General features: G+C 38.7%; 1 protein-coding gene across 1 annotated transcript in view; it reads right to left on the bottom strand.

Moving 5' to 3' along the window:
- Positions 1-6,423: 6,423 nt before the first annotated feature.
- Positions 6,424-24,502, bottom strand: part of EPB41L3 (erythrocyte membrane protein band 4.1 like 3) — a 218,378-nt gene continuing 200,299 nt past the window's right edge. The window contains 12 exon segments of the mRNA XM_079109220.1: positions 6,424-7,552; positions 8,742-8,858; positions 9,134-9,214; positions 9,667-9,765; positions 10,550-10,681; positions 12,008-12,391; positions 12,995-13,117; positions 13,646-14,380; positions 15,312-15,410; positions 15,778-15,852; positions 20,725-20,916; positions 24,414-24,467. Of these exon segments, the coding sequence (XP_078965346.1) occupies positions 8,748-8,858; positions 9,134-9,214; positions 9,667-9,765; positions 10,550-10,681; positions 12,008-12,391; positions 12,995-13,117; positions 13,646-14,380; positions 15,312-15,410; positions 15,778-15,852; positions 20,725-20,916; positions 24,414-24,467 (2,085 nt within the window). The 3' untranslated portion in view covers positions 6,424-7,552; positions 8,742-8,747.

Raw genomic sequence — 24,502 nt, 5'->3', positions numbered from 1 at the left:
ACCCATTTACCTGCAAATGCCATAATTTTCTTCTTCTTTATGGCGGAATAATATTCCATTGTGCATTTATTCCACAGTTTCTTTATCCATTCATCTATTAAAGGGCATCTAGGCTGGTTCCACAATCTAGTTATTGTGAATTGATGTGACTGAATTACATAGTATCCTGATTTTAAGTTCTTTGGGTATTAATGGAGGAGTGGGATAACTGGGTCAAAAGGTGGGTCCATTCCAAGTTTTCTGAGGAATCTCCATACTGCTTTCCAGAGTGGCTGCACCAATTTGCAACTCCACCAGCGATGTATGAGTGTGCCTTTTTCACCATATCCACGCCAATACCCCTTATTGCTTGTATTCTTGATGAAATCTTAGGGTGGTTTCAATTTCAATTTCTCTAATTACTAGAGATGTTGAACACTTTTTCATATATTGGTTAATCATCTGTATATCTTTTTCTGTAAAGTGTCTGCCCAGTTCCTTAGCCCATTTATTGATTGGGTTCTTTGTATGTTTGATGTAAAGTTTTGTCTATGCTTTCTTTAAAAAAAAAAAAAATTCCCACAGGTGGATTGGCTGAGTCAAGAACTTTGATACATTTAAGTATTTATGTCTATATCTAGCCTATTCCAGGCAAATTACTGATTTATACTCTCACCAGCAATGTGGTTTAAGTGCTTCTGCTTTGAATCCTCACCAAGCTTATAATTAAAATTGTGTTGGTCAGCCAGGTATGGTGGTGTACACCTTTAATCCCAATTACTTGGTAGGCTGAGGCAGGAGATCACAAGTTGGAGGCTAGGCTGGGCAACTGAACAAGAACCTCTCTCAAAATAAAAAAAATAGAGAGGGCTGGGGGTATAGTTCAGTGGTACAGTGCTAGCCTAGCATGTGCAAGACCCAGGTGAATGCAATCCCTAGTATTGAAAAAAAAATGTCCTGTTTAATTTGATTGTTAGAAAATTATAAAAATTATGCTTTATTAACACATACATTTCTTGTCTTCAGGGATCATTTAATTCCAGCATTATTCAGGGCAATAAATGAGCCTGATATTCAGCTGAAAAGTATTCTGGCTCCTCCTCACTTTTTGGGGTGCTCTAGGAATCCACACTCTCAGTAGATTAGCTAGTCCATCAATGTACATGAACCTGGCCTATCTCTTACAGATCACATCTCAAAGGATCTTGAGAGGTTCCTGTGTGTTGTGTGTGCACATGTACCTGTGTAATATACCTGTGTATTCAGAAGCCTACCTCTATTCCATTTTCAGATTCTAACAATTTTTCCATGGGATAAAGGCAATTTCAAAGAGACTTGGGAGGCTGAGGCAGGATGATGGAGAGTTCAAAGCCAGCCTCAGCAACTTAGTGAGGCCCTGAGCAACTCAGTGAGACCCTGTCTCTAAATAAAATATAAAAACAGCCTGGGAATGTGGCTGAGTGATTAAGAACTCCTGGGTTCAATCCCTGGTATACATAAATAAATAAATAAATAAATGGAGTAGAGTAGAGAAAGGATAATAGAGAGAAGGAGGAGAGGAAGGAAGTGAGGGGGCACTGGGAACTAAAATGGAGTAAATAAAATTTCAGATGTGCCTGAGTTTGTTCAAATGAGTCCAACCAATATGTGTAACTATAGTGCTCTAATAAAAATACTATAAACAAAATTTGCCATTTTTAAGTGTACATTCCAGTGACATCAAATACATTCATGATTTTGTACAACCAGTACTATTTTCTATTTCCAAACCTTTTTAATAATCCAGAAGAGACTCAATAGCCATTAAGCAATCGCTCTCCATTCCCTCCTCTGCCACCCCTGGCAACCATCATTGTACCTTCCATGTATATGAATTAGTCTAGGTACTCAGATAAATGGAACCATACCATATTTTTTCCCTTTGGGAAAGCTTATTCCACTTAGCATGTTTTCAAGGGTCATCCATGCTATAATACTTATCTGAACTTCATTTTCCTTATGGCTCAATAACATTCCATCATTTATATCTGCTATACTTTATCTACCCCTCTGTTGATGGACACTTGGGTTGTTTCCATCCTTTGGTTACTGTGTAGATATGGCTAGGAACATTGGTCTATCAGTCATGCTGGTGGAAGTTTGAAATTGGTATTGAAGAATGTGGGAAAAAAATAGAAAGCTGAAAGAGAGCATGATACATAGTGTCGTGTTAGGAGTTTAGAATTAAATTTTAGGGAGTGACTGAGGAGGTATGCTTTTTAGATTGAACAGGGAAATGAGTAACTTAAAGATTGAGGAGTGGTGTATTGGTGGATGAGAATTTAGAGACCAGTGAGCATAATGCAATGGCCCAGATGAGACAGAATGTTATGGTGTAGTTATGAGGTATCCCCCAAAAGCTCATGTGTGCGACAATACAAGAAGGTCAGAGGTGAAATGATCAATCATGAAAGTTGTAACCTAATTGTTGGATTAATCCACTGATATGGATTAACTGGGTGGTAACTGTAGGTAGGTAGGGTATGGTTGGCAGAAGTAGATCACTGTGGGATGTGACTTTATGGTTTATATTTTGTCTTTAGTGAGTGGAGCTTGCTCTCTGCTTCCTGGTTGCCATGCCCTTCTGCCCTGATGTTCTGCCTCACCTCAGGCCCAGAGGTATGGAGTTGGCCAACCATGGACTGAACCTCTAAAACTGTGAACCAAAACAACCTTTTCCTTCTCTCAGTAGTTATTGTTGGGTATTTTGGTCACAACAACAAAAAGTTGACTAAAACAGATAATGAGGGCTTACAGTAGAATGAAAAGAAAGTCACACGTGAAGGATCTTTCACACTATGAAGGAAATAAAGGAGTCAAAAAGGACTGAAGGGTTTTAAGCCTGTGTACTACTCTTTTACCTCCATTATGCCCAGTCTGAAGGACTAATGTCCCTGAGATGAGTGGTTAAGACTTCCACTCTCCACAGATGGTGCATCCAGTGAAGTTTACAATTCTGCTTTCACAGAGTAATGCCAACTTCTGAGACAACTTTCAAATATGAGGTTTCTGGTACGATGATAACCAGATCAAGATCAAAACCTGAAGTCAACTGATCTGAGACTGCCCATCAGATGGTAATGATCCCATCTCTAACTAGGGAGTCTAAAACCAACCCATGGCTTCTAAGGTCAGATCTTTAGAGAGAGACTATCACGTTGGTGTCAATGATAATGGTTATGGAGCTGATGAAGATCTAAAATAGAAAATGGTTCCACTGGAGGATTGAAACAGAAAGGCTCCATTGGGAACCCCTTCTCCAATGGAAATACTTCCTATTTCAGATCTCTCATCAGCTGCATAACCATTTCTGGGCTTCAGAGAAAATTCAGAAAAAAATGTTTTAAATTTATCATAGCATAGAAATCTTTATCAGTATGTTCATTTATGCATGCAAATATTGGGCACCACTGTAAAAGCCAGGCACTGAGCCTGGAGGTGAGCCACCATCTGTAAGACTCCTGACATACAGAAGAGAGCCATTCAACGAATTGGGCAGATAAAAATGACAATTGTGACATATTCTATTAGAGTGATGAAAGCATATAATAAGGAATCAAACGGTAAAACCAGAGAAAGAATGTTTAAACTCAGGTCTAAAATTAAATTGGGGACTGAGTGAAGTAGGCCTGGGGACAGTTCCTGCACTTAAACAGGATGACAGCAGGTGAGAGGGGCACCTGAGTGTGAGTAGACAGATTGCTGGATGTGTAGTGAGAAAGCAAGTAGGTAGGAGCTGGCCCATGCACCTCTTCAGACCATGTCTGAAGCATGCAGGCCTTTATACTATGAGCAGTGGAAAGCCACACACATTTTAAACACAGGAGTGGGAGGACCAGATTTCATATCATAAGAGACTGAAACTATGATATAAGGCATTAGGACCATCAGGGTGGGGATGTGGTGGGGCACTCATGGGAGGCTCTTGGGACTGCCATCGTCAGGTTTAAGAGTCAGTGAAAAACATAACTGACAATCCAGGGAGATGAGCAAGGGAGACAGTGGGGTGAAAACCTCCCAGGTCTCTGGTTTGTATCATGAGATGAATAGGATACCCATTTGAATATGCTGTTTTCATAGAGTTACTTCTATTTATTTGTAGACTTGACCTCTTCTTATCAAGTTAGATGTCCCTTGGTGTCCCTGCAAGTCCAAGTTATTAAACACTGGTAGGCGTTCTGGGGCTTACAGCAATGGAGTGATGGCAAGGCAGGGCACATCAGAGCCCTCTAGTGCTGGCCTGCCTGCGGCCCCTACCCCACTTCCAGAGCACAGTGTGTGCATGGGGGTGCACACACACACGTGTTGATAATCACACCCATGGGGGAGCATTGGCCCCTTCATTACTCTTCCTCAGAGTTAAATAGCCCTGATAAGAAACTGCATGTCAAAACAAAATGTCATTTCTGAGAATACAATTTTACATGCACCAATGGCCTGCCACAAAAATGTATTTTTTTAAAAATGGAACAATCTGGTTTTACTTCAAGGGTAAAATGACTGTTAAAATACAAGGCCACCTCTATGGCAATCCAAGGCAGACACTTCCTATACTGGTTAATGGAGTAAGGAAGAAAAGAAACCATTTGATGAAAGGTATGTATAACTCTGGTTTATAAATTAGACACAATTTTGTGGATTAAAGTTCAAGATTCTGTTGATTTTTTAAAAAACAGCTAGGGTGGATGTTGATGTAAATAATGGAGCAACAGATGTTCTAGGAAGAAGTTAATGTTTTTCAAAACTGGGCTGAGCAACCCTACAAAGTGCATGATCTAGCTCACTGAGCCTAAGCAGATGGGTTCTGGCAGTTCTATGAAACTTGAAAAAACAGATTAAAAGGGAATGAGAAATTCTTCCAGGAAAGTGAAAGAACATGAAATCCCCACATTATTAGCACTACCCTCATTTCTCTTGCTGCAGCAAGTGTGTCTTGGCATCACTGGGACTCTGTCCATCAACCCCAACACTGAGGAAGGAGTAGAATGCACCCACACAAACTGAGGTCACACGTCCAGGCTGAGCTCCACTGGATGGAGAGCGGGAGCATTTCATGAAGGATGGCTATTCACTGGACTTCTGTTTAATCAATAGACTATGGTAAAGGGTGGTAAGCCACTCCTTTGACTACATTATACTGGATGCTGCCTAGCTAGCAGACACAAGCTAAGATTTCTCCCGTATTGCTACCTTTCAAGCATGAAGTTGCCCAAATCCTATAAGCACAAGTGAATTCCAATGACTCATGAAGCTGAGGAGCATGTCCTTCCTCCAGTTGTGCCCCCTGGATGAGATACAGCCCTGACGACACTTGATCAGTCTTAGCGGTACCTATAAAACCATACCCAGACCCCTGATCCACAGAAACTAAGAGACAATAGACATGTTTTTGTTTTTAGCTACAAATTTTGTGGCAATTTGTGACAACAGTAAAAATCAGATGTTGACACTAGAAGGGAAGCACTGCTGTCACAAATATGTGGGAAAGACTTTGGTACTGAGCCATGGGTGGAGGTGGGAGAATTTTGAAAAGTGCCATAGAGAAGGAGAAGAAAGCTGGAAATGTATAACTTTCTTTGCAATGTGTAATTTTATAAAAACCAAGTACTTATTGCTAAGGATGGGGACTCCTGAAAATATAAGGTCTGGTTTAAAATAGCTAATGTGGGTCCAATTTGATGGGTATGAGCTAAGCAGATCTAGTGTAGGCATCCTTTAGATGACACTATTTTCATACAAATTAAGTGTTACTTTTTTAAAAAACATTTTTGACTCACTAAAAACACAATTAAAATGAAAGTTAAGGACCAGGTAGGAAATTGACTCATTTCTAAATAAGGCCAGGCCAAACCCAATAATAAGTTTTTGTTGTTGTTGTTTGTTTAAAATCAGAAAGGTAAGTGCATGACATGGTAGAAAATACCAGGAATGCACACAGGTACTACCCTGGCAGCTGGCAGCAAAGTATCTTTACCCTCGTCCCCATCCTGAGAGGCTGACATGACTGAGCGGCTGGAACGGGCTGTCCAGGCTTACATAGTTTGATTTATTCAGCTGTGGAGCTGATGTTTGAAAGAGATATCCCCTGGGTAGATTAAAAGCACCCAGAAACACAGAGCCTCTTTCCTTATAAAAAAAAAATTAAAACTTTGAACATGAGATTCTATGATGTTCTTTTTGAAGCTGTTGCAGGTACCCAGGTATTTATGTAGACATATTTTATTTCCATTTCCAATCCATTTCCAAGGGTCCACACACTGTATACCATGTACACTTGTTTTTTAATCCTGTACAGACAGGATGTCTCTCGACAGTGTGGATGAATGAGGTCTTTGATGTCATGCAAATGTTAGCTCTGGGCTAAACACACATAATACTGAAATTATTAAACATGGAAAATTAGAGTTTTCGATGCGTTTGCCATTTTTATTTCACTATGCAGAAACACCATTCACCATGGACTGTGATGCATTGACAGTGTGGTGGAGAATATATCTTTTTGAAGGCTATTTATAACTAAACACTCAATAATTTTAATTACAGTGGAAATTCTGTACAGTTTAAGGCTTGGCTCTTGAACTAGATTGTAAATATGGACCAGATTTGGAAATAAAACACTTCAAGTCAAAGAAGAAAAATCAATGGAAAAATACAAGAAAAAAGAAACAAAGAAGGAACACAAAGCAACAGAAGCCCAACAGGTTTTCCTGGAGTGAACTTTCATAATATTGTAAATTAACAAAAACACAGGTTTTCTTCCCAAAACAATGACAATTTACATATTTGGGACTTGCTGGAGAACTCTGGGGAGCTTTCCAGATCAAATGCAGACCAAAGTGAACAACAAGGAAGAAATCACATGAATGATATGCTAAAATCAGTACTACCTTTTAACAAATTAAGTGAGATACACAAAGCAAGATTGTAAGCATTAAATATTTCCAGAGGGTCAGAGAGTCATTACTGTTTATGGATGATCATAATAAAAACAGATGAAACAAGTACAAGATTCAAGTTGTTTACTGAATAAACTCGGTTATTGGCACATCTAATCTGGGATAAGTCCGACACACTGGACCTAGACAGCTTCTAGCATTTTAGGGTAATCTTCATTTATCTGTAAACAAAAGATCTGTCACCTAGGAAATTGCCATTTTGTTGAGACTTTAATAATAATAAACTATGAAAGGCATGGATCGTTTTTTGTGTTACATGAGATCACGGTTTATATTGTTGGTTATGAACGTGCAGGTAGAGCTGGAAACTGAGACATTTTGTGAAAATTAAAAATGCTGCTCTTTTGTAATTTTATCGTTGCTTCATGCAATATCAGTTTAGTGATGCTGATTCGGATTGCTTTATTATGGGAAGATCTCTCTGCCAGTGTCTTTATTAATAGTCCAGGTCAATTCTTCTGGATTGGAATTTTCCACGGACAGATACAAGTCAGTTGGGTTAGAAGAGGGAACTCCATATAGGCTCTGGTTTTCCTAATGGTTTGCATGACTGGATTCATGTGCAAGCTAAATTATTCCTGTAGAAAAGAGATTTAATTAGTTACCCATCAGAAAACACCTGAGAAGTTTGCTCAGATCAAGGTCACAGAAAAGTACCTTGGATGTTAAAATGCTCTTTTTGACAAGATACTGTAACACTCCATCCCAAACCATTATGCTTTCTCTTCAATAATTATAACTTTACCAAAGTGATTAAAGCTTACTGAAGAAAATCTTTTTTTTCTTTGCATTCTATCTTCCAAATATACTATTGATTCGAATATAATAAGTGATTCTGATATTTCTGTTTTCTTTAGGAGATGCTACTTGTTCATTTAAATGTTTCTTAAATCAATGCTTAGAAAGTCTCTTCAATGTTTTATGCCATAAGCACAAGTGCAAATAGCTCACTATTGCATTCAGCATTCAGAGCCCTCTTAGGGATGCTCATGGGCTATGAGGACTTGCACAGCAGGTCAGTATGCTTAGGGGGTCTGTGCACACATACAGGACACTTGGTCTGCTCAAGATGCTGGCCAGACAGCAATTAGCAAGGCATGCACTTTCTGAAGGAAAACAGGATCACAAGGCCACATTTGCTTTCTTCTGAGACAGTACATTAGGGGAAAGTCATCCCACAGAATGCAGGAAATGTAAGACATCCATAAAGAAAGGGAGCATCCAGGTTCTGAATTAAGAAACCAAAACCAACCAACTAACCAACCAACCAAACACAGAAACCCCAAAAGCATGAATAGGCATAATAAAAGAGCAAGCTACCAAGAAATGAGATCATCAAAAGGAGAAAGGGGCATATTTAATTTCCCTTGTAGTTGGAACACACAAATTGCACCTCTCTGAACAAAACAGCTTTAGTTCTGATTAGAGTATATGGTAAGTGAAATCAAATTTGACATTTCAAAATTGGCTAATGTAAAGACTGCAGGGCCTGGATTTAAAGGGAACAGTGGGGAGACCACTCAAGCAGGCTCTGCTCTTCCTTTCTCCTCTAACTGGCAGTAGATGCAAAACATACACAAGTATGGAACTTTCAAATCTGAGACCAACTGGCACCTGCAAACCAATTCTCCACCCTCTTGGTAACCAGCCCCAGAAATGCCAGTGAGAGAAAAAAGAAAGAGGGGGGATCAGGCAAAGGAGGAGAGGAAAGTGCCCCATGCCACATGCCAGCCTAGGCAAGCCTAGAGAATGAGCGTCACCTCTTACCTCTGGTCAATCCTCTCCATCTTCTGGTGTGATCTCTGTCTCTTTATGGACCACTACTTTGGTCACTGACATGTCAGGGTGCTGCTCTTTGGCCTCTTTAATTGCCTGAGCCAGAGCCTATCCCCAGGAAATCACAGAGGGGCAAAAACAGAAAGGAGGTCGGACATGCATGAGCACTAGCAAGGTGTAGACTTATGCGCTAACTCTACATCCACAATTTACAAATGAGGTACAATGATTACAAAAGGAATCAAAAATCATATATTGGAAAGTCAATTCAGAAAAATTTTTAGAGTACATGCTGAACTAGAGGAATAACAGTGGGAACTGAAGGGCAAACATGTTTGTCTTTGTGTCTCTGCTACAGAATTTACCATCTCACGTAATACTACCTGGTCATGGTCAATGTCTGCATCTCCTGTGATGACTATTCGCTTCTCGATTCGTGTCTCTGAAATGCCTCCTTTCACAGTCTGAAAGAAACCACGAGAAGCTTCATGAATAAGCTTACTGGCAGGAACGATCCTCATTCCATAGAGGGAATGGGAGAAAATGGTGAGAGTTTTAGATTAACATCACGGATTGAAATAGAATTTTCCAGCAGTTCTATAACATGCTTAATTTCAGAAGTGAGGATAGAGTGGAGTCCTTTGGGTTTGGCCAGCTAGTGTTTCTGGAAGACCCAGCCCATGCTCAGAAATGGAATGAATGTTCCAGCTCGGAACTGGAATGAATGTCCTGCAAAGGACATCAGAAAGAATATTCCTAACATACTGTGCCAAGTGCATCACAAACAGAAAAGTTGGAGACACTCCCTCTGCAGCTATCCTGGCATCCTGACAGTCAGTAGCTATTGACTAAAGTTCTGAATGAGCGCCCTTCTCCAGCTCTCAAGGAGTATGCTCACGGGTTCTCACTCACTTACTTTGGTGATGTGCGTGGTGGTGGTGGTACTGGTGGTTTCAGATGTGATTGTCTGTGCACTCATAAGCACGCCTGGCTCCAGATCAGCCCCAGGATCCACCTAAAGCAAGGGTAGGAACAGATACCACAACTAGGTGTTCGTATCTCTTCTTTGGGAGTCGCCGTGTTATTTAAAACGTTAAAATGGTTGAAGTACAGTCAGTCCTTGGTATCTGTGTGTTCACATCTGAGGATTCAACCAAAGACTCAAAATATTCAGAAAAACCACTGCATCTGTACTGACTTTTTCTTGTCATTATTCCCTTAACAACACAGTATAACAACTCTTTATGTGGCATTTACACTGTATTAGGTATATTTAAGTCATCTAGAAATGATTTAAAGTGCATGAGGGCTGTGATTAGATTTTATGAATAAATGTTAGACTATTTTATATAAGTAACTTGAGTATCTGCAGATTTGGGTATCGACAAGGGTCCTGGAGTACCCCCATGAATGGGGAAGGATGACCTTCTTCCACAATCACTGTGCAGAATCTGGGAGCTGAACACAGCCAGAGCAAACAGTCATTAACAAAACTGGGACTTCAGAAATACAAGCAGTGCATGATTAAGTGCATATTTTCCTTTATCTGTGGTGATAAAACTAGGTTTCTGAGCCTTTTTCTACATTTCAAGATCTGTGAAGACCTGGTGAAGTCACTTGCTACTTTATGATCGATAATAAAATTACAATTACTGCATTTCTCTCTGTAGAGGTGGTTGGGCTTCGGGATCCTCTAGGTCTCATGAATTAAATATTGTGCAGCTGTACTTAAGAGCACTCAGCCCTAAGAAGAAGAAAACGTCAAGTGCCAGTGATCTGGCCTTCACAGACTGTCCTACCTGTGATGATTCATATGTGATGGTTTTCGTTTCTGTGTGAACTACTGGCACTTCCTTGGTGGAAACTTCTAGCTTTACTCCTCCTGGGGAAACACTGCCGTAACTGATGGTTTCCATTTTCACAGTGGATGACTGTACCAATGGGAAGTAAGTAGATGGCTATTACAGTTTGTACCAACACACTTTTGTTTCCTTTTCTCTCCTCTTTGGTACTTCAGTACTTGATAAAAGTATAGGTTAATATCAAAGAAATGTTTACATATTAAATGGGGGGTAAGCTAGGAAATAAGGCACACAACAGACAAATGTCAAATCATCTATCAAAATTCGATAGCATTTTTTGTACGGATTGTTCCAGGTAAAGAAAAGATTTTAAAGGAATTTTAAAGCAACGGACTACACCGAGATTTCATCTCATTCCAGTCAGAATGGCAATAAGCAAGAAAAAAAGTAACAATAGGTGTTGGCGAGTCTGTGGGGAAAAAGGTACACTCATACATTGCTGGTGGAAATGCAAATTGGTGCAGCCACTCTGGAAAGCAGTATGGAGATTCCTCAGAAAACTTGGACTGGAACCACTATTTGACCCAGCTATCCCACTCCTTGGCATATACCCAAAGCATGCTGTAGTGACATGGCCTCATCAATGTTCATAGCAGCTCAATTCACAACAACTAAGCTAGGGAACCAACCTAGGTACCCTTTAATAGATGAATGGATAAAGAAAATGTGGTACATATACACAATGGAATATTACTCAGCTGTAAAGAAGAATAAAATTATGGCATTTGCTGGTAAATGGATGGAACTGGAGACTATCATGCTAAGTGAAATAAGCCAATTCCCCCAAAACCAAAGGCTAAATGTTCTCTCTGATATGCAGATGTTGACTCACAGTAGGCAGGGGGATGGGAGGAGTGGAGGTTCACCAGATTAGAAAGGGGGAGATAGGGGGAAGGGAGGAGGATGGGAATGGGAAAGACAGTAGAATGAATTGGAGTTATACTCCATGTATGTATATGTCAAAATTCATTCTACTGTCACGTATTTAAAAAAAAAGGACCCCCCCCCCCGCAAAAAAAAAAGAACAAAGTATGGACACTTGAGAAATGGAAAGGCATAGTCTTTTGGTCCTCCTGAATAAGTACACTGCTCAGGAATAAGTCTATCAGATTTTCTATGATGCTTTGTTCAGATTGGTGGCCAATTATACTTTCAATGACAGACACCATTTCCCAGAGCTATGCATTATTAATAATCAATTCATATGTCTGTAAATAACCCCAAAGCTGAAAACCAGCATGTTGGCCCCTAACTGCCATAATACACAGAGAAACGGAATAATCACATGGAAAAGACAGGAAATTGAACTCAGCTCCACCTGTATGCTGATCAAAATTTCAGGGCACCACACATCAGTTTTAGTTTAGTGTTCAGAGTAACGTTAGCTATAGTTACCTCGAAATGAGGTTTTTGTTCTGAAGTTTCAGAAACCTGGATGGCTGCACCCTGCTCCTCCTCTCGCTCGTGGGAAGCAGGAGCTATCTCTTCCTGCTCAGGTCCAGCTTTATCGGCCTCTTCCCGTCTTTCCTCTTTGGCCCCCTCGGTCACAGCAGAGTCTTCCTTCCCTTTCACACTGACTGCTTCAGTAGCTGTGGGCTGTGCTGCAGCATCTGCATCGTCCCCAGCCGCGTAAGAAGCATCCCCACTTGCGTGCACATTCATCACACGCCTCTCCTCCACCAACAGAGTTTCCTGTACCACCTTCTCAGTGCCGAGGGGCTGGTGGTGTGGGGTTGTTTCTGTCTCTGTTTTGCTGGACTCTGTCTTGGTTTCCACTTTCTGTATGGAAAGAAAGTGTGGCATCAGAGTGATTTTCCTTACGTCAAAGGTCAAGAAACAAAAATAAAAATTAAAAGAAAAAAAAAATCAAACTAAAGCCGCCACTCACTACAATGATTAAAGCCAGCACCAAGTGCTTATCACTAGAAACACTGATAGAAAATATAAATTAGCTTCCATTCCGCCCACCAGAAGCTTTGCTGCATGCCTGCTGCTAACATACACACTGGAGCCTATGCTGCTACTTCACCACATCCACAAAAGAAAACAGAATAAAATATGCAAGTAAAAAACAATAGACGGAAGCATCACAGCACATTTGCATTGGTTCTGGCTGTTTTCACAGACCCAATAGATGAGGTAAAATGCTTTAAAAATTAAATGCTATTAAAATTTCTCAATGTGATTGCCTTTTGAATATGTGAAGTATATTCTTGAAGTGGAACTAAAGGCATATGACAGATATGCCAAGCAGGCACAAAGGACAATCACGCGAGACACCTTTGAATGTTGAATGCAAAACACAAATACAACCCGCCCCAAAGGCACAGAGCAAGGCAGATGAAAACATTCAGAAACCCCAGGATGGAAGCAAATGGCCACCTGCACCCAGCTTTGAGAAGTAGAAGTAACCCCTCCTATGAATTCTGTTGGTTTTCGCGCAGACTCTAATAAACTGAAGATTTCAGAGCCATCCATGAGCTTTTCACCAGAAGACTGCTTAGTCTGAGAGGACAAAGAAATGGAGAGTCAAGCACAAGAGACAGAGACATACTCAGCCACATACACATTCACAGCTTGTTAGACAAAATTGTGGGCAGAGGAAAAAAGGAAGGAGAAATGAAGGAATCCAAGATACGGACTTTAGAAACAGAAAAGAATGAGAAATAAAATAGCAAACTGGGGTGACCATGAGCTGCTGTTTGGTAAAGCAGAGAATTATTAGGATCAGGGTAGTGCTGATTTAAGCAGATCTTTTTTTTTTTTTTTTTTTTTTTCCTTCATTGCAAGCCACAGCAGCACTATCAAATCTTGGGAACGGGCAGCTGGAAATAAAACAGAAAAGTGTTTTAATGCTGACTTTGGATTGCAGTATTGACTGAACCATGAAAAAAAATCATAAAGCTGGGTTGGCTGCTCTCAACATAAAGCCAAGCAGCAAGAGAAACGGAAAGGTTTGGGGTGGAAGGGTACTGCTTCAAATAACGTCATGCTGGAATCTTAAACTGCAACCGAACGAGAGCCACTGGTTACCACCACTCGGGATGCGGACGACTCAGTGACGTAATGCGCGGTAGCAACAGTAAAGGCTGGTTCCTGGGAATATCTCCACTCAGACAGGCTCTTTCTTCGGGGACCAAAGAGTCCCACTTTCAAGACCTCACTATCTGGTACGTGCTCTGTCTTGCTGAACCGGACACTTTCTGGGCGAGGGTGGACAGCCACGTCCTCCCCCAGCTTTGCAGCCTTCTGGAGGTCATCCTCTTCAGGACTCTGCCGGCGAGACTCAGCTTCCTTGATGGGAGCCAGGGATTCTGACAATTTCCGCTTTGTTGTCTGGACCTCAGGTCCTCTCCTGGACTTGTCATCAGCCAGGGCTTCCAGGACCTCGTATTCTGTCAGGATAGTAACGGCCTTCCCTGCCTCTGACACGCCTCTCTCCATTTTCTGAAGCACCTCCAGAGAGGAGGGCTGCGCTACTCTCTCTCCTTCTTTGGTTTTCCCAGTCATAGTAACGATTCTTCCCGAGACGGTGTCATAGGATTTTCCTAGAGTGTATATTTTCTGTTTGTTCTCTTCTTTCAGTTGCAATTCTCGGGCCAAATCATCGAAGCTATGCATTTCAACAGTGCTAGATTTCAGCATGTCCGCTGGGATGTCACCAGTTCTACTGCTCACCGTCACCACCTTGTAAGTCACAATCTTTTTCGAATCACCATCAACTACCTCAGTGGGTATTTTTTCTACAATAACCCAATCCTCTGGGCCCTATATTTAAAATATAAAAGCTAAATTAGAAATTCTGATGATACCCTATTTCTAAAATAAGAATCCTTTAAGAAAATTGGGATGGAGGCTACACACAGGTGTGTGATAGGTCTGTCCAGGACCGGTGTTATCTAACCATTATGGGTATAATCTCTTCTCATCTGAAATTAACTATCACTTTCAATCTGGAATATATTCTGCAAGGTAGGGTTACAATTTCAGATTTCTTTAATAGGAACAGACTTTGTCAGTAAAATTTGCAAGAAATCTATCTGCAGGATGCCTTTTTGGTTATTTTGAATTTCAAGATTAGATAACATTATCAAAGTCAAGTTTTTCATGTTAAATATAATACTAAAGTTCATATGCCATTAATTTCCAGAAAGAACTTGCCCACATTCTACAGATTTCTGTAAACATCACTTTCCATATTTGTAGATTGTACTTCTTTATATAGGGAAGGGAATCCATGACAGTACTTATCATCCAATTAATACTGAGTGCACCTGTGTTCACGACATTGTAATGAAACATTCCCCACTGACTGGATACTTTTGGATACTTTTAAAAATAAGTCTGAGTGGTCTGCACAGTGTCCTGATCTTAATTACAGCTGAAGTTCACTGTCTCAGTAGTTTGACTTCCACTTTGCTTAGTGTTAGTTCCAACAAGGCAGATTAAAGTTAAGAAAACTTTGCATTCAGGGAGTCCTAATAGGAAGTGATGTGTTAACAGAAGACCAGTTTAACAGGTGACAAAGGGAAGAGCAATCCAACCAGGAAGAGGGGAGCAGCTTGGTTTATATTTTAAACTAGGATGTTCTCTACTTTTGTATTTATTGTAACCTGGAAACTTAAATCTAGAAATAAGTATGCCTAAGAAGAATGATCACAACTTGATCCATTAAACAAAATGAATTGAAAAAAATAACCTCTAGGGTCGATGGGACAGTTTTCTGGAAAATTATTTGCCGAGAAGTAGCCACAGAACCAGCAGAGTCTCCTTCCTGTATTTTCTTAATCACACTTGGCTAGTGGGAAAAACCAATACAAATTCAGAACTTTCAAAGTCAATCAAGGTCATCTAAATTAGCATCACTCTATGGGGAAAAACAGGCAGTAAAACTTCAGTAACATTATTATAGAAAGTACAATCATAATGCTTCAATGATAATGTATAATCACCTAAGATTAGAAGTCATAAAGGATGCATAACTGATAACCAAAATATTAGGAAAATTATTTTTCCCCTTCCCCAGAACCTAAGCATAAATAATATACCTACCTTAGTTTTAAGCAAGATAATTTTAAAAGAAAAATAAAAACTAAAGATACTTTAATGACACTGAAGTATGAAGAACAGTTCCTCTTAGAAAATCCTTTTTGCTTGTCTTTTACCTGAGACTCAAGGAATGGAGCACCTCCTTGCTGCAAAAATATAACTTTTTCAGAAATCTCTCTTTCTTCTTTGGTCTGTTTGAATAAAGGGGGTTGGGTTGGAGAAGAGGAAGTAGACAGTTTCCAAAAAGGCAAGTTAGGAACAGTTCTTTAACTGTTTTTTATATGTATGTACACATGTGTGTGCGTGCGTGTGTGTGTATGTATATTTTATTTGTAGTACATATATATAATATGTAAAATTCATTTTTCCTGAAGAAGTAAATCATTGTTTATTAATGTGAAAAATAGTCTGATACCATTGCAAAATCTAATAATTTAATAATTATTTACAAAGAGTAACAGATGGAAGTTCAAATGACTCAAACAGTTTTTCATTTCTACAAGGACAGAATATGCTAGAATGAAATAAAAGGTTTCTTCACATTAGAACAGTGTTTGTGTTAGTTGCTTGCAAAATCATAAGTGAGTACTTAAAAAGGAAGAAATATTAAAAATTTAAGTAGGAACAAATTCTTACTCAAGTGCTGCCTGCTGCAGAGTAGGGAAATAAACACAAGGTTGGCTCATTAGCTGCTAATCTGAATACACTCAGGTGGACTTAGGATAATTTCTTTGTTGTTCAACAAATAAACAAATTTGAAGTTTTTTTTTTTGAACTTTTATAACAAGGTGAATAAAATTCGAGGTTAATTTAAGAATATCTTGGCGAAGAATTAAGTAGACCAAATCATACTTTTAAATTATAAAAATTAAGAAACATTAAAGTAAATATTTCATGTAAGACATTAGCTTTGTTCTTTTTTAACTATTTTTGTAATTTTCTTTAATTCAAGTGGCAATACAGTAGCAACCAAGCCTATCTTTGCACAGAGTACAGCTCTACAGAGTAGGGACTGAAAGGATATTTTGGAAAAGTAATCTAAAAATAAATCATAGAACGCTCAAAGTATCTAGAAGAATGGAACTCTTTCAATGAATCTTATCATTATAAACAATAAAATTTTATGAAACCACTTAAAATTCCTGTTTACCTACTAATGTACTGATAAGTACTACACTGAATGGTCTGCCTGCAAGAGGTTGTAGGGGAACACCTGGCATGTCCTGCAGGAGCTACTGACAGATTTTGACAGTGCCACACTTACATGACCCTTTCTAATGAGAGATAAAAACCATTATCGATGTAGAAAGAAATCCTGTCCTGCTGAAATTTTGAAGGAAGGTATTGGAAAACATAAAATGTGCCATATGGCATCATTAAGTGTAAATCTTCTGATCCTTTCTTCCTTCCTTTTAAAACTTTCAATCATAGCCTCTTTTTCAAACAGAAATGAGAAACAGGAAGGAAAGTTCAAAATTAGAGGTACTTTTTAGAATAACATTGCTGGGTCTCTAATTATAATTACCCATATTATTCCTCAGATAAAAGCTTTGTGGGGAAAAAAAAAAAAAAAAAAAAAAAAAAAAAAAAAAACCCAGTGGCTGAACAGTGGTTTTCAGTATACTCCATTGTCTGAAACAAACTAATTTTTAAAACGTCTATGTCCTATCATTGTAAATGTTAACACAGTCTATATGTAGAGCTGTGTATGTCCATAACAGAAACAGTATAACACAAAGAGACAGATCTGAGAAATATCTTCTAAACATGGACAACCTTCCAACCCAATTACTTCAGCTTCTAGAGAAGTGAAGAGATGCTGATAAAGAGAAGCTGTTAATCTAAAAGAGTACTTTTATTAGGGGTTAGAATATAGTCAGATGTATACTTCAACTATTTCATTAAGTTTCTTAAACCTTCATCTCTGTATTATACTTGGGAAACAAGGTCCTATTCTGGCACACACTGATACAACAGTCATTCATTCTTGGGTGATTAAGGGTCTTTATAAATAAATTTTAGGGAACTGGGTGCAGTAGCACATTCCAACAGTCCCAGCTGTGCAAGAAACTGAGGCAGGAGGATCATGAGTTCAAAGCCAGCCTCAGCAACTTAGTGAGGCCTGAGGCAGCTTAGGGAGACCCAGACTAGAACTAAAAAAATGAAAAATGGATGTGGCTGGGGATGTGGCTCAATGATTGAATACCTCTGGGTTTAATCCCTGGTAGAAAAAAAAAATTAGGGAGCAAGTGAATTTGCAAATCCAGAATCTGTGAATAATGGGAATCAACTGTGCTAAGCATCTAGCTCAAGAAGTTACATTGTGAACATACTGGTTATTTCACCACTCACATGAAAGAGAGAACATATTGGTGCTGCATAGGTATTGATGAATACTGATTTTTGGTTGGGATTTGAAAACTTTTGGTATTCAAGTAACCACTAAGGAATAGATCTTTAACATAGACTAGACCTATGTGCTTATAAAAGGCCACTGTGGGAAATATATGTGGACAGAGAAGCACAGAAAAGGTACCAGCATCAATGGAAAGTTCATTGTAGTCAAAATATCACCTCCTTAAATTATAATACTTTTGGGGTTAATCCACCATCATTTTCTAAGATTCAGGATTAAATCAGAAGTAAAAAATATATTTCACCATTCCAATGGCTTTGACTTTTCAAAAGTTCCCCTTGTTTTTAGCGCCACCCCTTAACTTCTCTAAGATATTCCCTAAAATATTCGAAGTGGCCACCACCTGACATTTTCTTAAGTATTAGCAATGGGGAACGACATTTGGCTCCTTTTGTTTGTTTTGCTTTGGGTAGCTACTTATTCTGTGTGTTTGTAACTTAGTCCAGTTGTCCAACATCTTTAGAGCTGGAACATTATTTCTAAAAAATGAAAATAAGGTGAGGCAAACTTGACTAATTAAAATAAAATTTAAGGCAGTATAACTGACAAGCGGTCTTCTTAATAATGCAAGAACTAGTATATTTAAATCAAACATGAAATGAGGAATTTTTCTCTTGAAACTCAAGTTATCTGAATACAAGTGGTGTTTAGTGGTACAGGCATACCTTGGTAGAGGTACTTTTCATTTATTCTGCATAAAAGGCCCTTTACAAAGTAATTCCAGTGGGTACTTTCCAGCTGGGATTGGAACTGTCATGAATACAGCAATAGTGAGATCTTGGTCAGGTTGATAAAAAAGTTTTCAAAGGAGGTTTAGAAAACGATCAACAATGAGTGTAATTCGATTCTTCATTTCACTACAAGGACCTGAACGTTGCCTACAGATCACCGTTTAAAGGCTTTTACACACACAAAGGCATAAGTTCTAATTTTCTATTCTGTGTCAGTTTCCTGGACAAATAGTTCACAATAAAGGGGTCTTGATAAGAAGGAGATTAATCAAAACAATGCTCAAAAGGTGCAGTTTTCAAAAACTGCTTGTTTTGGAAGAGAGGCAAAGCAAAATGATATCTAACAGTAGATAGATAGTGATTCGTGGGTCCTTTATAATGGGAGCCTTGAAATAGCACCAAGTGTACCCTTACTCTGGCTGTATATTTAAAGAGAGCGTTCCTATATTAAAAGCTTTACTTAAAAAGCACCAAAATGTCTAGAAAGCAGTATGGAGATTCCTCGGAAAGCTTGGAATGGACCCACCATTTGACCCAGCTATCCCACTCCTTGGCCTATACCCAAAGGACTGAAAATCAGCATACTACAGAGATACAGCCACATCAATGTTCATAGCTGCTCAATTCACCATAGCCAGATTGTGGAACCAACTAGATGCCCTTCAGTTGATGAATGGATAAAGAAACTGTGGCATATATATATATACAATGGAATATTACTCCACCATGAAGAATGATAAAATTATGGCATTTGCAGGCAAATGGATGAAATTGGAGGATATCATGCTAAGTGAGATAAGCCAATCTCAAAAAACTAAAGGACGAATGATCTCGCTGATAAGCAGATGAGGATATATAAGGGGGGTAGGAGGGGTTAGCGTTAGGGTTAGGGTTAGGTTTAGGGTTAGGGATAAGGAGGGTGGTAAGAATGGAGGAAGGAAGGACTGTATAGAGGGAAAAGAGGGGTGGGAGGGGTGGGGGGAGGGAAAAAATAACAGAATGAATCAAACAACATTGCTCTATGTAAATTTATGATTTTTAATTAAAATAAAATAAAAAAAACATAAAAAAGCACCAAAATGTGAGTACCGTGTGTTAATAAGTGGGGATGACTTCTCTGCCTACTGATTGCTTATCCTCTCCTACATTTATATCCCTTTTCCTGTGTATTTATTTTAATTCTCCTTGGTCACACGTAGATTTCATTCCTTAGAGTTTACCTTATAAAATTCTTTGGATTTTTATGCTTGTATAAACTTGATTTTTTCCCCTTTCTCTTTTTCCTAAAAAATATTACATTTTCACTAAATTATGGTTGTGTTAAAAACCCTAATTTCCCCATTAAAAATGTCAAATAAAAACTAATCACAAATTAGTTAAAATAACCAGTTATGAGAGAAATCAAATAAAGCATTCATTTTACCAATAAAAGCCTGATGTAATATATCATGATAAAATGTGTCCTGAAATGCTTTCAACTTCTGATCACTCAAACAGCAGACTCTCAGGAGGTTCCATCTTACCATTGATGAGAAATATACAAGAGTTTTCTGGTCATTCATCAATACAGAAGAAGGAAGTACATTTGGATAAAATGCCTATTCACTAAAATAGTATCTTAATTTCTCTACCATAAAATAAAGGTTTTTGATCAGAATCAGCCAGTTTGCCCTACAGTCTATCTGTGGCTTTCTGGCCATTGCCAGTACCACCTGATACCATGCTCCTTGGCCACCTACTCTTTTGATTTGCACCTTTCCTTTGGAGCACAGAGCATCTCAATTCAGGTTATACATAGATAAGAGGGAAGGTTCTTTACTCAGAAGTTCACCAAATTCTTTTCCTAGTTTCAGTCCCTATGGAGATGCAAAGTCATTGAACAGAAGACAATTCCAACCCAGAGCTTGAATACTGACCTCTTCAGGTACAAGTGGCTCAATCATGGGTGCATCCTCCTGCCTGGCAGCCAGTCGCACTGGGGAGGTAGAAAGTCTCTTTTCCCACTCATTCGTTATGGCAGTGTCTGTTGAGGTTTCTAAGAAGGTTCTTTTCAGCTCACTAATGTTGGTTTGATGTTTCATCAGTTCATCTTGAGTTTTATCTAGCTCCTACATTCAGAACATAAAGAATCCAACAGTCAGCCTTTTGACTTAAAAAAAAAAAAAAAAAAAAAAAAAAAAAAAAAAAAAAAAACCAAAACGTCATGTCAATCTCATTAGTCAAAAGAAAACAGAATTTTGAAGAGGGTTCATGACACTACCACAAACACTCTGGTGAAAATGTGATATTTCTAGGGAAAAGAGAAAGAAAAGAAATCAAATTCACACAAGCATAAAAATCAAAAAGAATTTTGAAAGGTAAAAACTGTAAGGAATGTAATTTACATGTGACCGGAGAGAATCAAGTACACACAGAGGGAAAGGGATCTATATCTAGGAGAGGAAAAGGAATCAGACAGAGTAGGCTGAGAAGTCATCCCCACTTATTAACAGGTGAGCACACAGTTCATGCATCATGGTATAAGCCCACAGGAAGCCACTAAGGGAAAAAACAACACACACAAACATGCACTGGTATATACCAATACCAACCTCTAACATAAGATTACTATGTTTGACATACACATTTTCACCCTTTATTCGCTTAATCAGACTATTCTGAAAAAAGTGGAGAAGAAAGGGAAAGGTAAGGGACACGGTAGTCAAGGGAACAAACTCCATCCTGCGCACTGCACCATCGACATGGTAACAGCTTCAGAGCATGCTGAGATCTGAACACCGTACACAAACCATGACGCACTGATTTGTTTTACTTCTAATTTTCTACCTGTGCCTTGAGTTCTGCATCTTCCTCCTGGTCCGACTGCCAGCATCAAGAAAGAGTGGGAAATAAAGTCTTACCATGCAATTTACTCTAAGATTAGAGAACTCAAAAGTCTATATAAACTTGCTAAGTGTGGGCACTCGTGTGCACTTGCATAAGGATGCAGTTCTTTACACAAACCACAACATTCTCACACACAAATTATGAAGCTTAACAAGCACAGAGAGGGAAAAGATTTCTTGCTCACTGGGTCTTTGGCATTTTGATGAGCAGATATACATGGTTGAGAGGGAGGCAGGAGGGGCTTAGTAGGCTGTTCTTAATGAACATTACCAATGGTTCAGGAGGCATGGGGAGCCAGATTGCAATTCCTAAGAAGGGCTATGGCAACAAAGTAATGATAGCTCCCTTCAAAAGGATGAATCTTCACAATAATTCTGTAAGGTTAGCTATACTACTCCCAATATGTGAAACCGAGGCTGGAAGAATTAAACAGAGAGATGCCTACATTTTAAAACTTAATAGAACTTTGATTTTCTTAAACCAATAGTTAAAGCTTTTAAAGGAGAGAAGACTGGATAATTAAGGAAAACAAAAAGAGAAAAAAAAAAAGGAAGAAGAAATTAACTGTCATCAGTAACAACATCATTCCTTGAAAATAAGAATGGGACAATTTTTGAATTAAAAAAATACCAAAATATTTTTTAAAAATACCCCAAGCCACATTATCCCTCTTTTTCTAATTTCAACAACCTGCCTAATCTTTGGACATGTGAGTACCAGTAATCAGGTAAGTAGGCTAAGCCACAGGCTGCATGGTAAAGCTGTGCTTCTCATAGGTCTGGGCTTTGTGCCACTGGGCTCCAAGTGGACACGCAGAGTGAAATGATAGGGAAGACAAGGGTCACACTCAAGGGGCCTTGAGCAGATCATTTCAGTTACAGGGGTCTCAGTTTCCTTATCTGCCAATGGGGTCAGGAGTACCTACCCCACAGACCCCATACCATGCTACTGTTGTGCTGGCGACCTTAAGGGAAGGGAAACATGGAAAGGAGCTGCAGGAAAATAACAGGGCTGGTGACATCCTGATTCTCAAGGGTGTGGTGTGTTCACAGCTCTTCACAATCTACCTATTAAATGTATTTGCTTTTGCGCTTTAAATGTTTCATAATGACTTAAAAAATTGCTAAAAAAATTTAAAGCATTAAAAATGTTTTTCATTTACAGCACATAGGAGGATTCTGACAACATTCACTGAATGTATTAGCCTGTTGCGATATGTCACTAACTCTTACAAAATCAAAGTGTAGTTTTTTTTATATGTGGCATAGAAAATTATTAGCTTTTAATAAGTGTATTTATAATTGATTAAAATAATCTGGATAACAGCTTTACACTATTGTATTTTACTTTAAAAAATAAATAATTATTTAAACTATGGCATTTCCAAAAGGAAGAAACTTAATAAAATACCATTATGGAATATTTTTTTCTGAAGATATTTTCAATTAAGTGATGTACAGATACAACTTAATAGTATTTTTATTTCTTCCAAAATAGGCAACTAGAAAATATGGTTGTGACTGGGTGATGTAAAAAATAACATAGGAGCTCAAGTAAAATTTATTGCAAAATAAAAACTGAATTCTGCTAGCACTCTGGGAAATAAACATCGTGACTTCTATCACTATAGATAAACACTGTTTTTATAGAAATTTGAATCAGTTACTGATAGTACAGGATTTAAAAATGACAAAAATCCATAAACACACTATATAATGTATCCTAAAGAATTAACAAAGGACAATCAATAGCACTGTTTCTCTTCTGTTAATTGTGATTACATTTGTTTCAATAAAATACTAACAATAACTTGACAATATTCTCTTCCTTAGAGAATTAATTTCTTATGAGTGACCTGTACTATAGTCAAAGGCCACAACAACACATTCAGAGAAGTACTATTTTAACGAATATTATTTGACCATTTGGGATTTTAAACCATATCTCTACTTAGTCAGCAAGCTAATTAAAGTAATTGTGACTTGTCTTATGCATCAAGGTTATCATCCATAAAAGCCTCTCATTTGAGGTAGGACAACTTTTTTTTTCTTTTTCTTTCTTTTTTTTGGTACAGGGGATTGAACTCAGAAGCACTTAACCACTGAGCCACCTCTCCAGTCCTTTGTGTGTGTATGTGTATAAATATATATGTATGTGTGTGTGTGTGTGTGTGTGTGTGTGTGTGTTGTCTGTTTATTTTTAGGAGACAGGCTCTTACTGAGTTGCTTAGGGCCTTGCTTAATTGCTGAGGCTAGCTTTGAATTTGCCATCTTCCTGCCTCACCTTCCAGAGCAGCTGGGATTATAGGCAAGAATCACTGTGCCCAGCTGAATTCTTTTTTTCTTTTCTTTTTTTTCCCTCTTTTTTAAGGTATTATTGGTTTAAGCAATTGGTTCTCAAAATGTGATCTTAGAATTAACAGAGTCAACACCATCTGGGAACTTGTCAGAAACATCAATTCTCTAGTGCCATCTCAGTCCTTCTGAATGAAACAATATGAGGCTGCTATCCTAGGAGTTAATTCCGACACAAGCCAGTTGGAGATCCACTGGTCTATGCAATTAAAAAATATATTTAACTCCTACTATGAAAGTTAGAATTTAGAATTTATCCACATTTCAAAAGCTAATATGCAGGATTCTTAGTTGCAGAGGCCTCCCCCAACCCCCAGGGACATTTTCCTTAGCCAGCTCCCAGCCAGGCCCAGTTAAACACCAACCTCCGTGGCAGTGGTTTCTCCATCCGCTGCGGTGTCCGTTCGCTCACTGTCAGTCTATATACCGAAGAGGTGACCAGGTTCCAAAGGAG

This window comes from Sciurus vulgaris, assembly GCF_902686455.1.
Source record: "Sciurus vulgaris genome assembly, chromosome: 13".
Classification (NCBI taxonomy): Eukaryota; Metazoa; Chordata; class Mammalia; order Rodentia; family Sciuridae; genus Sciurus; species Sciurus vulgaris.
Note: the sequence above shows the minus strand (reverse complement) of the source record. Positions and strands in the feature narration are given on the sequence as shown.